The following is a 14351-nucleotide window of genomic DNA, read 5'->3' as shown; positions in this document are numbered from 1 at the left end:
ACATCGTCGTAATGCAAAAATGCTTGCTATCTTGGAGTGTAACGAAATTAGTTAGCTGTCTAGACACATGGGCTGCATCCCCAAAATCTTTTTTGTAGCTACTCCAAGGTATCAATGTTCCAGTCTCAAAAATGCATCCTCATAATCTATCTTCTTCACCAACTCAGATATGCCATGGTATGCACCAAAACGCGTACCCAATCCTTGGGTCTTGACGTGATTTTAAATGAATTCAAAGCCCGTTGTTGATGCTCAGAACGTAGGAGACTTGCAAGATAACTGGAACTCAAAAAAGGAAAATCTTGAGGAATCCTCGTCGAACAAAACCCATGAACGTCCTATTCCTCCTCTCCTCCTCCTTTAACGCAGCCCGGAGCTGCCTTCTCATCTCCTCAGCTTTCACCTCCGAGACGCCTTCAAGAATAACGTTGAACTGAACTTGGCGCCGTGCAGCCTCAAGCTCAAGGGCCTCATCGTCGTTGAATTTCCTCTTCTTCTGCACCCTAGCCATCATGGCACCCCTCGAGGACGCACGACGGATATCCAAGTATTTCTCCACATAAACCTTCCTCGTAGCCGGGTTATCAAAAATTTTTCGTCTAACAAACTGCCTCGTCGCAGCACGGCCACGTCCACGTGAATTTAGAATCAAGCCCAATTGCAGATGCCCGTGAGCTAGAATAAAGGACCTCGCATCAGAGATAGCCAGCGCAATCGCGCGCTGAAACAGAACTTCCAGCGCCATAACACTCAGCGTTTCCTCCATGCCAATCCGCCGCACAACGGGATCCTCAACACCAACATCTGTCCTGCCGTAGCTAATTCCCGATAAAAACGTTTCCCACTGCTGGCGCATCCATTCTCCGAACGCCTGGTTCAGTCTGCTCCATATGCGGCGCCCGGGTACACCTCCATCATGTTGACGAGGTAGTCTGTGTCCTCTGTACTTATAAGGGCTGGGAATGCGAGGGATATTCTGTTGTTATCTCGCTGGGTTGTAACGGTGCTTTTAAGGAGAGGCAGGGCCATGGTTTTGTTCAGGGAGGCGCGAAGCCGGGCGCGTAGACAGGCTCGCACGCGGAGTTCGCCGGTGGGTTTTTGGAGGATAAATACGCCGCCATCCTCAGACTCATCCTCGTCATCTGCGTTCGCGTTCGTGTTCTGCAGGTGCTCACCAGTACGATTCTCACACTCAACCTGGGGCTCAAACCCAGCCTCAATCTCGGACTGCTTCCCAACCGCCATTAGCTCCTCCTCAACGACCCACAGCCACACCACCGCATCAAACGCGCTCTTCAGATGCGGCTGCAGGAACTGCTGGTTATCTAGCATGAAGCCCTCATCGCGGCCGTCTGCATACCCCTGCGCTAGGAGGGCTAGATTCCGCAGTGCGCGCTCCGTTTCTCTATGCAGCTCGTGCATGTTATCTTCGAGAATGTCTAGGATATTATCGAGCGGGCCACGTCTGCATTTCCTTGGTCGGAGGACTAGTTGCCCTGCATCGTTGTCCTCATCGTCGTTATCATAAAATACATCAGGGCCAACGGGAATAGCGTCTCCTCGGTCGATTTCGGGGAAGACCCAGGACATGCAGCGTAGCCAGTCGTTGAACAGGCTCCAGACGAGGCGGCTCTGGTTGAGGATCCCCGTTGTGGTTGTTTCGGGCTCGTCGTCGTGCGGGTTTGCGGTGTGTAGTGGGGAGAAGTTCAGGCTGGCTGCGAGGACGCCGGTCTGCAGTAGGGCTTGGATAACTTGGGTATGCCGGTACGCAATTAAGGCGTTGTGGGAGAGGAGCTTGTGCGGTTTCCGCCCAGCTCGGGGTTCGTGTGCCAGGTACATGGAGATGCGCTTTGCGAGCAACGATGCTGGGTGGCTGGTTTTGAGGCTGTGGATTGGGGGGGGACATGGTGGTGCGTTGCGGTTCGTAAGGTTGTGTTCAGTAGTTGCTGTTGGTGGAACTAGTTGACGCAAGCGAAGTAAAGAGATAAGAGAGATGTTTGGAGAAGAGAGCTGCGTTAGGGTGAAAGATGACTTTATATGCTCGCGCATGTAGACAATTCGAGGGTTGAGGAGTTCGGGACTTCTGGAGAGGTTGAGGTGGCGTCCGGTGAAATGAAAACAACGCCATTGTATATTCATGCAGACGATGATAATAGAGAGAAACCGTGGGGTTAAGGCTTGCTACATAAATGTTTGGGCAGCTTAGACTGGCCTCTTGGGAGAAAATCAATGCTTTCTGAGCTCCAAGTCAAGCGCCCTGGTGCGCTTGACCTTAATCTTCAGCTTTCCACGTCGCCCTTGCCAATACTTATTAAAATGTGAGATTGCTTTTGCAAAAATACCTGTATATGAAAAGCTAAGACCCTAAGTATGGTTGTAAAACGGCAAAACTAGCGCGAGAAAACTCGCAATCAGTAGATCGACATCAGTGCGTCCCCTCCGGGCGGGCTGACCACGGTGGTTATCAAGGCGCGGCTTGATCTACCATAATTTCCGTAAATGTCAATCAGATCCACGCTTTCCAACACCTTGGCTTATTGGCAAGTTCTCAGTAGGTGTTCTACTAGGCAAATAATGGATGGTCGTCTTTTTCAACTTCATTTGTTGCCGGCTCGCGCTCTCCGGGCGCCATGTTCTACTCGCATCATCATCACAAGATAAATGCATTGTTAGAAAACTCACAGGTTTAGAGGCTAACAGGAGCTATCGGACGGGCAAGGATTTCGGAAGAAAAAGAGGAATTCATAGATGAGTCGACAACAAACGTATGGTGATCGTTGCGGCCGCCGCCCACCTGAGCACCTCGGGCTGCATCTCAAAATTCATTCCCAATCTGAACCTTCAATTACTACTCCAAGGCTATATTGTTTGCGGCCAAACATTGCTGGTGAGTAAAATAAATGCAAGTAACCTTCTACCTCTCAAACTCAAGAACAACCCTCTCCGCACTTTCATCCGACGGCCTTCCCATAACAACAACAGCCCTCCGCCGTCCCAAATCCATAACAATATTAAACAGCGTCGCAATCTGGCTACTCGCAGACGTCGCGCGGTTAATCGAGCAAGGAAACCCCTTCTCATCTTTAAACAACTCGCTGAAACTCTCCCAACCCAGTTTCCCACCAAGTTTCTCGATATTCTCGCTCATCGTCGCCACCCGCACAGCCGAATCCGCCAACCAAGCCGGCTCATTGATTCCAGCATGCGAAAGAAGCATATGATTTGAGTGCGCGATGAAGCCGCTTTCATTAACCGGAATGCGTGCGAATGTTGAAGAAGTGAACTCGAGACCGATGGCATCGCTCGCGTCTCCGATAAGCATATGTGCCGAACTCGCCATCCCGATTCCCTCGAGTGTCTCCACAGCTTCCTGGACGCTGCGGCTCTCCAGCGCGAGCCGGAGACCGAGGTGCACTGGGATGCGTGTCTTATCGAGACCCTTTGCCCGGATGGCGTTGAAGCACACGCCTACACCGGACGAATTCAGTCCGATTTTCCCGATCAAACCGGCTTCGGTTATCATTTTTATGGTTGGGGTGTCTTTTTGGATTAGGGTTAGTTGGATTAGGTTGGGGGATTGCTCGGTTTCCCACTGGACTCCAGCGTCAGTTCAACTACAGTTTAACAGACGAGATGGGATGGTGCCCGGGGGGATGAGGATGGAATGGGAAAGGCGTACATCCCAATTCTGTCCCAGAAACGCATTCCCAGTCCTGCCATCGCTATCGTGGTAATACAAACTCGTGCACCCGTCGCTGAACACGCCAAAGACGATTTCTGTGCGGACGTTCAGCGCGATGATGTCGATGAGCTCTTGTTCGGAGCCCTCTGCGATGCCTTGCAGCTCCTCGTAATACCGCGGCCACCTCTCCTTAATCAAATCGTCAAAATCACTCGCGAGATCGCGCACCTCCGGCCAGGTGAGATTGCTGTGCTTTTCGAACATCTTGGCGTAGAAGGTTATTGCGCGCGAGATTTCGGCTGAGGCGTGGTAGCCGTGGATTTGACCGATCTGGACAATGACACTGTCAGAGATTGCTACCTGGGCTAGAGGTAGAGGTGGGGATACTGGGGGTGTTTGTGCCGTACCTCGTAAGGGGTGCCGGAGCACACGATTTGCTTGATAGCCATGGCTTATGTGGCGGCTCTGGAGTTCAAGACTGCAATTCGATTGAGTACCCGATGAAGATAGATTTTGATGATGAGTTGTAAGGTGAAGATTGATGGCAGCCTGGAAAGATGTCCGATACCCCTCATCCGAAGAGCGGGGGTTACCCCAATCTTCTTGGCGCACCTACCTATATGCCTGCTGATATACGTCAAACAAGCTACAGAGTACGTACCATTCTTGTGTACCACCATACCTAGGATGAGCAGCGGTCGAATTGGGTTCGTTGAAAAACAGTTCTACTTGTCTTCCTTGGTTTGACGACCTTGACCCAACAAGCCCGCTCTTTCCTGAGTTGACTTCTTGGAGTTGATCACAGGTCGCAACCTTGTAATTGGCTTGTATATGAGGTATTTCATGGTCGTACATCGGAATCCATCGACCGCTCCTATTGCATCTCACCTAACTCGCGCTCGACGCCGTTGCTCGAACGCCTCCAGCGCATCCCACCACCTCCTCGTCTTCCCCTTCAGCACCCGCGGCGTCATTCCCTCATTATTAGCCTGATCCAAAACACTCTCCGTACCATGGGCACCTAGGAGAGCTTGTACAACCTCATTCTGCGCCTGGAGACGCATCTTTAGCGAAACCGATTCCTGCCTCTTCCGGTCCCAGCTCTCCTTCGGCCTCATGCACCCCTTCATCGCCTCGTGCAGCGGCATATTCCCGCTCTTGTTAAGGATATCGACCTTTGCGCTGTGCTGAATGAGCATCTTCGCAGCATGCGCCTGACGAAGATGCCGCGCCAGGATATGCAGTGCCGTTTCGTCGTTTTCGTCTATCGCATCGAGCGGGCAGCCAGCGTCAATCAGGAGCTTGATTACATCCAAATCAATCGGTTCGCCATCTAGAGAGGCGTGCGCGAGCGCGTGGAGAGGAGTTCGCCCCTTGGAGTCGACGATACTCGCATCTGCGCCGCGCGAAATGAGCCATTGTATCGTGTGGTATGCATGCCTTGAGCCCTGGGTTCCGCAGCCTGCATGAGTTTGGGCAGCGTAGTGGAGGGGTGTAGCGCCTTGAGCATCTCGGGTTTTGAGAAGTTCTGCCGTCAACGCAGCGTCGTGGATGGGCATGAGCAGCTCAAATGTATCCGTTATCCTCTGCGCTAATTTGTCCTTCAAAGACGGCTCGAATATGGGGTCGGAGCCCGCAGCTGCCCAGTGCAGGGGCAGTCGTCCCATACTGTCACGGCAGGATATCAAGTGCAACACTGATCCTTCTTCGTGCTGGTTGCAGTGGTCGAGAGCCGCCCTGATCCCATTGACATTCCGAGCTGCGCTGCCTAGATGCAGTGCCGTAACATCTCGAATATCGACTCCGTGGTCCTGGACCCCAAAGCCCGGGCTGTCGCTGTAAATTGCCAGAGGCCGATGCACGTCTGCGCCCGCTTCTAGGAGCCGCTTCACCATCACATAACTACACCCTGTGATTGCGAGACTGAGGACCGTGGCCTCTGCCTGCTGCCCTCTGCTAGCCGTATCTATGCTACTACTCTGCGTAAGGGATAGCACACTATCCCGCGCGGAAGCCCCCCGATCGAGTAGCATGTTCATTAAGGCCTCCCCCCGGTGACGATCAGCAGAATCTACTGCTCCAGTCGAGTATGCAGCCGCCATAAGTGGCGTCCATCCCCCGGCATCCCTATCATAAATAGTCGCTAAAGAAGGCTCAGACTCAAGCAGGAACGTTACAATCTCGATCTGCGCGTGCTGGCATGCAACCTGGAGAAGTGAAAATCTGCGCTCTTTTTCGATGGATACAGAGGTTGAGTTGGGATTTCGCGAGCGGGCATCGAGCAAAATGCGAAGCGCATCCAGACTTCCATGTATCACTGCGATGCAGAACGGATCATGCGATTGGAGTTCTGGAACCGGGATCCCGCGACTTGGGAACTCCCACGCGGTGATGTATTGGTTCAGTAAATCTGTGTCATTTCGCGTGACGATCGTGCGCAAGAGGGAGATGGATTCATTCTCGTAGAGGGCTCTTCCGTCGGCATCAAAAATCTTTCGCGGTTCGAATACTTCATCGGTGCATATTCGGAATTCTTCATAAGACATTGGCGTTAGATATGGTTGGTGTATTGGATGTTTTGTGGGAATGGAGAGTTGTGGGTCGGGAGGAGAGGAAAAAGGCTTCAGACGTCAGAGTTCTCCGGGATCAAGGCGCCTTCTGTTTCAGCTTCAGCTTCGAGCTTGGATTACCGTGGATACATATGGTATTCCCAGTACGGAGTATATGGAAGGCATATAAATAGTGCCAAAAAAGTCCGGTTTGTCATTGTATACAATAATATGTTATGTCTAGAGAAGGTAATTCAAGATTAATTCCTATGTTATTATCTACCCTCCCAGTGACCAAGATATATATTATAAATATATTTTTTTGACGTTGGACGTCAGCATACTTTTGATAGATGCATTGCGCGACTATTGACACCTTCTCTGGCATAACCCAAACGGTCTCTGTACTACTATTAAGCACGTCTTGACAAGCCTCCAGGGCTCTATTCAAGATTTACCTTTACTAGAGATGTGTAGCCCGTGGGCTGGGAAAACGGCCCTGATCACGTGATGCTGTCCGTCGCGCAATATTAAGCAGCTTGGAAAGAACTCGTTCCATCCTGCGAATTGCATAGATTGAACTGAGTCTCAATCGATGGAGAGCCGCGTGTCGGTAAAGAACAGGCTGGAGAGTTGATGTTCCGGACAGCTCATTATGCAATGTCTGGCAGACTGCAGTAGTAGCTATCCAAGTGGCTTGAAACTCTTTCATCAGAGAAAAGAGCAGCAGTTCAACTGTTCGTCGCGAAAACCTCGGTACAGTTGTCTAGTCTAGGCCCAGGCTCTTGTTCTGATTCCGATAGTCCAATGTCTGTGCTAAAATTATCTGCCATCGCCGGCAGTCTAGATTCTAGAATCATGCCGGACTCTGCGTAGCTGACTCGGCTATCGATGAAACACCTCCACTATCCCAGAGCTAAGCCACATATATAGATAATTGGTCAGAAGTTCATTGTGGCGCGCGAGTTATTTGAACTTTGTTTCTGGATAGCGGTTTAGAGTTGATTACAGTGGCTGTTGGTTGTCTGAGGTAGCGCAGAATTTGGATAAAGGTGATCGGAGAATTGAGAAGCACACGGCACAGTCAAGAAAGGGAAGCTGAGACACGAAGATCATCGATTGTTTAAAGAAGGAATGATTGACCTGTTTACCTTGTGGCAGCCCCTGAGCAGCGGTGCCGGATAGCCGAAGCCAAGCCTTTCAACGGCAAAGCTTGTCCTCCTCACGACCTGCAGCCATCACCACTGTCGACCACAGCCATCAAAAATCTCATCGTTCCATCGAGATTCCATCGAAATGAGCTTCTCCAATGCTTACTGCCCCAGTAGGCATCTCGATCGAGACCGGAATTATCGATGACTCTATTCTCGCAGACCCACATGGCCGCGCAACAATTTCTGCTGTCAAGTCGGCGACGATCTCCGCACAAACTCCTCGTATTTTGCCTGTGGGGATTGCCCCTGGCCCGTCCCCTGAACGAGCAGACTCAAACGTCTTTCTTCGGTTTCTGCTCATCATGTCCTTTTCAATCTTCAGAACCCTGGTTCGCTCACGTCTGACATCTTGACGAACTTGACGTCAGATTCGTCGACAAAGACACTGAACTGACTCGATGAGCTCTCACAACGCTGAATCCGGCGGTTCCGCCAGCCCGGAACCCCGCGGGGAGGAGAAAAACGAAGAATCAGCCGCAGAGCAGGCTCGCAATGAGACGCTTTCCACGACTGGGACATCCCTGCTCAGTCGCGAGCGATGGCGCGGAGCTGCGCGCGCTATGCGCGACCAGTCGAGTCGTCTCGCGAGTATTCTAGCCGCGCCGATGGGCGAGCACGAAGCTGGACTGGGCTCTACGATGGTTGACCCGGAGATGCTGGGCTCAACGGACGACGACGTACTCGCGGCGATGTTCCGGAGCAATGGGAACGAAGACGAGGCGACCCGGGCCGCGCACTACCAGCAGGCGGTGCGTGCGGAGGCAGAGCGGTTGATGCAGGGTCTGAAGGGCGCACCGGCTCCTTCGAATCAACCGCAGGGCGATGTCGAGGCGACTGCGCAAACTTCCGCGGCGCCATCTTTACCCGGGGGTGTCCTCGCGGCCCTGCTGCAGCTGCAGGCAGGCGGAGGGCAGCAGTCGCGCACGACGAGCTTGTACTCGGCACCCGAATCAGCCGCCGCGTCGCAGGCTACGCTTGTTGCGCCGCTATCGCAAACGCCAACGGCAACGGCAACGTCAATGTCGACCCCGACCTCTCCTACCCGGCCAAAGGTGAAGCCACGCCACTGGTACAAGAAGTCCGAGCACACCGCGACGGCATCGTTAGTACGTGCGTCCATGAACATGGGCCACATCGCCTCGTCTACCGCCTGGGCCAAGGCGGACGTGCCGCAGGTTGGCCTGCAAACGGACGATAAGAAGAAGAAGAAGAAAACCAGCAAAGACAGCAAGGAAGTCAAGCTGACGATTCACATCGCGGAGATCATCTTCCGCCAGCGCTACATCATGCAGCTTTGCCGCGCGTTCATGCGTTACGGCGCGCCTACCCACCGTCTCGAAGAGTACATGCAGATGACAGCGCGAGTGCTGGACATTAACGCGCAGTTCATGTACCTCCCCGGGTGCATGATCATGTCGTTCGACGACCCGGTGACGCGCACGGCAGAGGTCAAGCTGATTCGTGTCCCGCAAGGCCTGGATCTAGGCCGCCTCGAGGCCGTCCACCACTGCTACAAGCGCGTGACCCACGACATGGTCGACATCCAAACCGCTATCGCCGAACTCACCGAACTCATGGACCGCAAACCCCGCTACAACAAGTGGCTCGTCATCTTACTCTACGGACTCGGCTCCGCAGCCGTTGCACCCTTTGCTTTCTCCGCGCGCCCCATCGATCTCCCCATCATCTTCTTCCTCGGCTGCTGCGTCGGCTTCATGCAGCATGTCCTCATGCCCCGGTCGGCATTGTACGCCAACGTCTTTGAAGTCAGCGCCGCCATCATCGTCTCGTTCCTCGCCCGCGCCTTCGGCTCAATCCGGTTACCAGGCCACACGGATCCGATCTTCTGCTACGCATCCATCACAGAAGCCTCGATCGCGTTGATTCTGCCTGGTTTCTCCGTGCTAACAAGTAGTCTGGAATTGCAATCGCACCAAATGATCGCCGGCTCCATCCGACTCGTCTACACAATCATCTACTCTCTCTTCCTCGGCTACGGCGTCACAGTCGGCACGACCATCTACGGCGCCATGGATCGCAACGCCACAAGCGACACCACCTGCGCCCGGCAATCCGTCTGGGGAAGCGTGTATACGCAGCACTTCCCCTTCGTTGCGCTATACTGTCTCATCGCGGCGCTGATCAACCAAGCAAAGCTAAGACAAACGCCCATCATGATCATTATCGGAACGGCAGGCTACGTAACAAACTACTTCAGCACCGAGCGCCTCGGGTCCTCCTCCGAAGTCGCGAATACAGTCGGCGCATTCACAATCGGTCTCCTCGCGAACCTGTACAGTCGCATCTGGCGCGGGAACGCAGTTAGTTCCACGATCCCCGGTATCTTCTGCCTCGTGCCGTCTGGCCTTGCGACGTCTGGTTCGATTCTATCCGCGATTGAGTACTCCGATGCAGTGAGAAACGGCACGGCGGATACGTCCGGCAGCAGTGGGGGCACGAGTCTGACGAGTCTGGGTTATGGAATGATCCAGACGGCGATTGGGATTACGGTTGGCTTGTTTGTTAGTGCGCTTATTGTTTATCCGCATGGGAAGAGGCGGAGTGGGTTGTTTTCGCTTTGATTCAACGTTGTGGGATATGCTATATAAAATGTACTCTATTTGTTCTGGTCAGGCGATTTGGGTTTACCTATGTTCAAGCGGTTGGTGTTTTGGTTGTTTGGTAGCTTACGGTCATTTATGCTTCCAATGTTTACGCATCAGAGGACTTCTTTCTATTTCCACCAAGCAACATGGGTCATACTTATCGCATATTGGTCTTCTGAGGGCACTCACTTAGCTCATGGAGGTCTATTCCCGACGAGAAGAGTCTAACAGGGAGAGCGAAATAGTTCTTTTACGCAACCGGATCCCCCAGTCGAGTTTCGGTGCTGCTAGAGGCAACGCACCCCAGCCCTCGCTGGCCCGCCTCGCACCGTTCTTTGATTATGCCACGAAGTGATGCTGTGTCTATTTTAGCAGAGGGTTCTTATTGCTCCGGGGAAACATTCTACCTGCGTACAGGTTATCCAGCACACGGGATATCTGCGCGGTTTCAGCAAGCGCTTTCAAGCTCGGTCCCGTCTGGGCCGCGCAAATACCATAAGGTACCTAAACTCCTATGAGTTATACCCGCCAAGATGCATGTCAGATTCGCTTTATCCATACGCAAATTGCTACGATAGTTGGTTACACCGGGTTGAATTTGAACTGAGCCGCGGGGTCCAATCCAATGAATAACGGTCATGAGAGGTCGGGGAGCGCAACCAACAGCAAAAGCACAACGCTATGAGAGGTGGCAGTCCTTTCATATTCACCATCCATCTCTTTTCTTTATTTCACCTTTTTTCCCATCCTCCTCTTCCACCATATTGTGCCAAACGTGCCAAGGTCTCAGTTTTATACCCATCTACCTAAGCTCGCTCGCCGGCACATGGTCACTATGGATCCAGGTACCCATATTATCGACCCCGACGGCGAGGTGATGATAGTTCTGCAGAATGCAAACGCGCCGTTTGCGCAGCCAGATGAAGCCACGCTTAAAGGTGAGGATAGTGATGTCCTGGATAGTGGCAGAACCGGCGGGCAGGACGCCCTACCGAAGCAGTTTGCGCTGAAGTAAATGCTGATCGAGAATAGCAATGATGCCGGAACCTGATCCAGCCGGAAGGGTTGAGGCCAAGGCTGCAGGTGCAGGTGCAGGTGTCGCCCAGCCGGTCGCCCAACGAGCTGCACCGTCGAACCGAGAAAGGTCTAAGGAGCCCCAGCCCAGCCCAGCAGCCGTGAAAGATCGCGCGGATTCCAACCCAAACAGCACAACCCACCGTATCCAAGTCTCCGCAAAGCACCTCACGCTTGCATCACCCTATTTCAAGAACGTCCTAACAGGCGGCTGGAAGGAAAGCCGTACATTTCCCGAAAAGGGCTTCGCTGAGATCACTGCCGATGGCTGGAATCTAGATGCCTTCCTGATTCTGCTCCGGGCAATCCACAGCCAAAACCACCTGATCCCCGAGCGTCTGGACCTCGAGACACTGGCCCAAGTGGCCCTTATTGCGGACTACTATGACTGCAAGGATGTCATCTACGTTTGGGGCAGGACAGTCTGGCTCAAAGCAATACAGCGAGATTCCCTTGATATGTATTCCCGTGAACTGGTCTTGTCGCTATGGATCTCCTGGTTTTTCCGGGACGCTGAGCTTTTTACGTGCTTTACCTCGTGCGCCATGTCGACCAGTCGGGGTCGCATTTCTGTCCTGGGACTTCCCGTCCCGATTATAGTCGTCTGTGAGTATTTACCTCTCTAGCATCCAAAGTACCCAAGCCCACAGTGGGCGATTCTGACGACCTACTAAATCATCCAGTGGCCTTGAACAAGCGCCGAGAAACACGGATCACTTCCCTCTTCAGCCGGCATCTCGAAGGAAAGCGTGAGCAGCTCCTCGCTGGGAAATTGGGGTGTGGCTTTGAATGCAGCTCGATCATGTACGGGGCCCTGACGAAGGAGATGCAGGCGGCTTATTTGCTCTCGGTGCCGCTTCTAGGATCCTTTCAGGGCAGGAGTTATAGGGGTATTGTGGGTAAGATTCGGGCGTTTCGGTCGCCGAAGTGGCAGAATAGTTGGGGCACGACCCCGGGCAGTGAGGCGTGGAATAGTCATCATAAGTGTCCGGGCTCTTCTTTCAGTGTGCTGTTTGGGGACTTGAAGGGGGGCATTAAGGGGCTCGTTCTTGCAACCTTCCTGGGTTGAACCTATACCCTATTTAGCTCTTGAGTATGAGGGGATAAAGTAGGTAACATTCTCAGGACGATCTATCTGTCCACTACTTTATTCCTTCAACCAGTATCAACTAAACGTTCTTCGAGAGGTAATACATGCGTCGCAAAACTAACACAACCCCATATACCTTGTCCCAAGATAACAGTCCATACCATACCATAACTCTAAGCATCCTTCAAATACCCCCGAAACCACTGCACAGCCGCATTCTTCCCACGGACCATCGCCTCTCTCTCACCAGGCTTCTTCTCATCGCCCCGAATAAAACAAGCATGCACAACGCCTGGAAAATGCTGATAGTCAAACACCACCCCGTTCCTCTGCAGCGTCTCAAACGTATAGCTTTTCATCTCCGCCGAGTATGCAGGGTCAATCTCCGGCGCGAGAATCTGCACCGGAATGCCCGCGTCGATCTCGTCGATGTCGCGCTTCGTAAGCCACGAGGGGTGCCCGATGGATATAACATCCACGAGTGCCTCCCCATTCTCAGCGTGCTCCTTCGCAGCGAGTCGAAAGCTCGCCCACCCGCCATAGCAGTACCCAACAGCCCCGACCTTCTTGAACCCAAGCTCCTTCTTCAGGGCTCGCGCCGTCTCAAAGATCTCGGGCTCGCGCTGTTCACGTCCATTCCGCGCCGCGAAACCCTTGACATCGATCTTATCGAATTGTTCGGTTGCAATGAGGTCGAAATCGATCACCTCGCCGCCGAAGTAATCCGGCACGAAGACGGTCGCGTCGATTTCGCGCGCGAAGTGGTCGGCGAGTAACCGGACGTTCGGGAATGTCCACCCGAAGAGGTCGGCGACGAAGAGGATCGCGACCTCTTTGTTTGTGCCGGTTATGTAAGTTTTGTTCTGCGCGAGAGTGGATTCGTGTCCTGTTGGTGTGCCGCTCCAGGTGAAGCCGGTTATGCAGCAGGGGTGGATAGGCTGAGACATTGCGGTTAGGGTACCGGTAAGTAAGCTAGGTGTGGAAGGGAGTTTGAATGGTTGGAAATTGGTGATGTTTCGATAGTGTTCTTTCCAGCGCAGGGGATATCCCGGGCTTTATAGTTGGTAGAGATAGTAGGGTATCCGGCCATTAGTAATTCGTGATGCGATTCTGTTGGATTCGGCCCCAAAGCTGACAAATGGGGGCTGATATTTGCGGCTGTATACTCGTGTTGATAACCAAGCTTATTCCATAGCGCGATTATACCGTCGCTTTTAGTGTTGATTGCGTGCCTCTGCTTATGCATGTCAGATAGTTAGGTAGGTGCGCCATGTCTGCCTACCATATCATCAACTCTTCGAGAGCTATAACTTTGTAAAAAAAAAAAAAAAAAAGACAACACACCTGACAACGACGATATGTTCTCAGTGGCGATGACCCTCCTTCATGGTCCACCTTAACCTTGAAGATCTCCAGCAAAGGCTTGCGCACAGGTATATTTGTAGATAGACACCATATTTCTCAGATATAGGGCCAGGGTTTGGATCTTCGGGCGAAAACGGAAATGGGTCCGCGTATTAATCAATCCAGAATATGTCAGACTATTCCATGACAACCTGGAGTGCACCTGGTCTATCAGGATCGGATCCTGATACCTGCGTGCAGAGATTAGCAGATATCATTGAATGAGCGACCCTTCCAACGCTCGTGGGTTCTACCATAGGTACAGAGACCATCTCAAGGTAGGGATGACCTAACACGGCCTAGGTACAAGTCCATGCCTAAAAACATTACCATTCATTCTCAATGCACCCCTTCAATCCTTTGAGCTCATGCCCCGTCTCCGTCGCTGGGGATTGCTGCGCAGAGAGGATCTCCTTATACTTCGTCGGGTGTAAGTGCACTTAACTCCGCGAGGCGCGATCTAGATTGGTTGCGAGAAAAGCTCAGCCAGCCTAGGCATAGAGGCGATATCGGTTCTAACGGGTATAAATGGAGTATCCGTAGCCGTGACCAGGTACTGGAGACTGCGGCAGGCATGCAAGCGCCCATCCACGCCTCCTGGTGCCAAAGTGCTATTGGTATAGTCGGAGAGTATCCGGAAAATGTCCGTTGTCCATTCCAGATCGTTTTATCGTTTGTGGACATAAGCACTGAAAGCGTAGGAGCTTGCTTTGAGGCTGAGGGTGCGTCATC

General features: G+C 52.7%; 6 protein-coding genes across 6 annotated transcripts; 2 read left to right on the top strand and 4 right to left on the bottom strand.

The window, feature by feature from the left end:
• Positions 1-286: 286 nt before the first annotated feature.
• On the bottom strand, positions 287-1839 carry BDW74DRAFT_178076 (uncharacterized protein; the record flags this gene model as incomplete). The annotated part of the gene is made up of 2 exons (XM_073729106.1): positions 287-871; positions 910-1839. 2 exons carry the CDS (start codon positions 1837-1839, stop codon positions 287-289), a joined length of 1515 nt encoding a protein of 504 aa, XP_073583792.1.
• A 1075-nt stretch (positions 1840-2914) lies between these two features.
• On the bottom strand, positions 2915-4172 carry BDW74DRAFT_185188 (uncharacterized protein; the record flags this gene model as incomplete). The annotated part of the gene is made up of 3 exons (XM_073730992.1): positions 4090-4172; positions 3680-4012; positions 2915-3592 (listed from the first exon to the last, which is right to left on the bottom strand). The coding sequence occupies exons 1-3, from the start codon at positions 4129-4131 to the stop codon at positions 2915-2917; spliced, it is 1053 nt and encodes a 350-aa protein (XP_073583791.1). The 5' UTR covers positions 4132-4172.
• A 394-nt stretch (positions 4173-4566) lies between these two features.
• BDW74DRAFT_167832 (ankyrin repeat domain-containing protein) lies at positions 4567-6228 on the bottom strand (the record flags this gene model as incomplete). Its single annotated transcript, XM_073726747.1, has 1 exon — positions 4567-6228. One exon carries the CDS (start codon positions 6226-6228, stop codon positions 4567-4569), a length of 1662 nt encoding a protein of 553 aa, XP_073583790.1.
• Positions 6229-7843: 1615 nt separating this feature from the next.
• BDW74DRAFT_178073 (uncharacterized protein) lies at positions 7844-10027 on the top strand (the record flags this gene model as incomplete). The annotated part of the gene is made up of 1 exon (XM_073729105.1): positions 7844-10027. The coding sequence occupies one exon, from the start codon at positions 7844-7846 to the stop codon at positions 10025-10027; it is 2184 nt and encodes a 727-aa protein (XP_073583789.1).
• An 859-nt stretch (positions 10028-10886) lies between these two features.
• Positions 10887-12194, top strand: BDW74DRAFT_178072 (BTB/POZ domain-containing protein; the record flags this gene model as incomplete). The annotated part of the gene is made up of 3 exons (XM_073729104.1): positions 10887-11062; positions 11115-11731; positions 11809-12194. 3 exons carry the CDS (start codon positions 10887-10889, stop codon positions 12192-12194), a joined length of 1179 nt encoding a protein of 392 aa, XP_073583788.1.
• Positions 12195-12257: 63 nt separating this feature from the next.
• BDW74DRAFT_152948 (dienelactone hydrolase family protein) lies at positions 12258-13530 on the bottom strand. Its single transcript, XM_073724448.1, has 2 exons — positions 13498-13530; positions 12258-13449 (listed from the first exon to the last, which is right to left on the bottom strand). Exon 2 carries the CDS (start codon positions 13160-13162, stop codon positions 12389-12391), a length of 774 nt encoding a protein of 257 aa, XP_073583787.1. The 5' UTR covers positions 13163-13449; positions 13498-13530; the 3' UTR covers positions 12258-12388.
• Between the last annotated feature and the right edge of the window lie 821 nt (positions 13531-14351).

The sequence above is a fragment of the Aspergillus multicolor genome, assembly GCF_047715735.1.
Source record: "Aspergillus multicolor strain CBS 133.54 unplaced genomic scaffold BDW74scaffold_12, whole genome shotgun sequence".
Classification (NCBI taxonomy): Eukaryota; Fungi; Ascomycota; class Eurotiomycetes; order Eurotiales; family Aspergillaceae; genus Aspergillus; species Aspergillus multicolor.
Note: the sequence above shows the minus strand (reverse complement) of the source record. Positions and strands in the feature narration are given on the sequence as shown.

Bases quoted from the DNA above. Each gene is read 5' to 3' on its own strand.
- BDW74DRAFT_152948 (XM_073724448.1), bottom strand. From the start codon at position 13,162: ATGTCTCAGCCTATCCACCCCTGCTGCATAACCGGCTTCACCTGGAGC.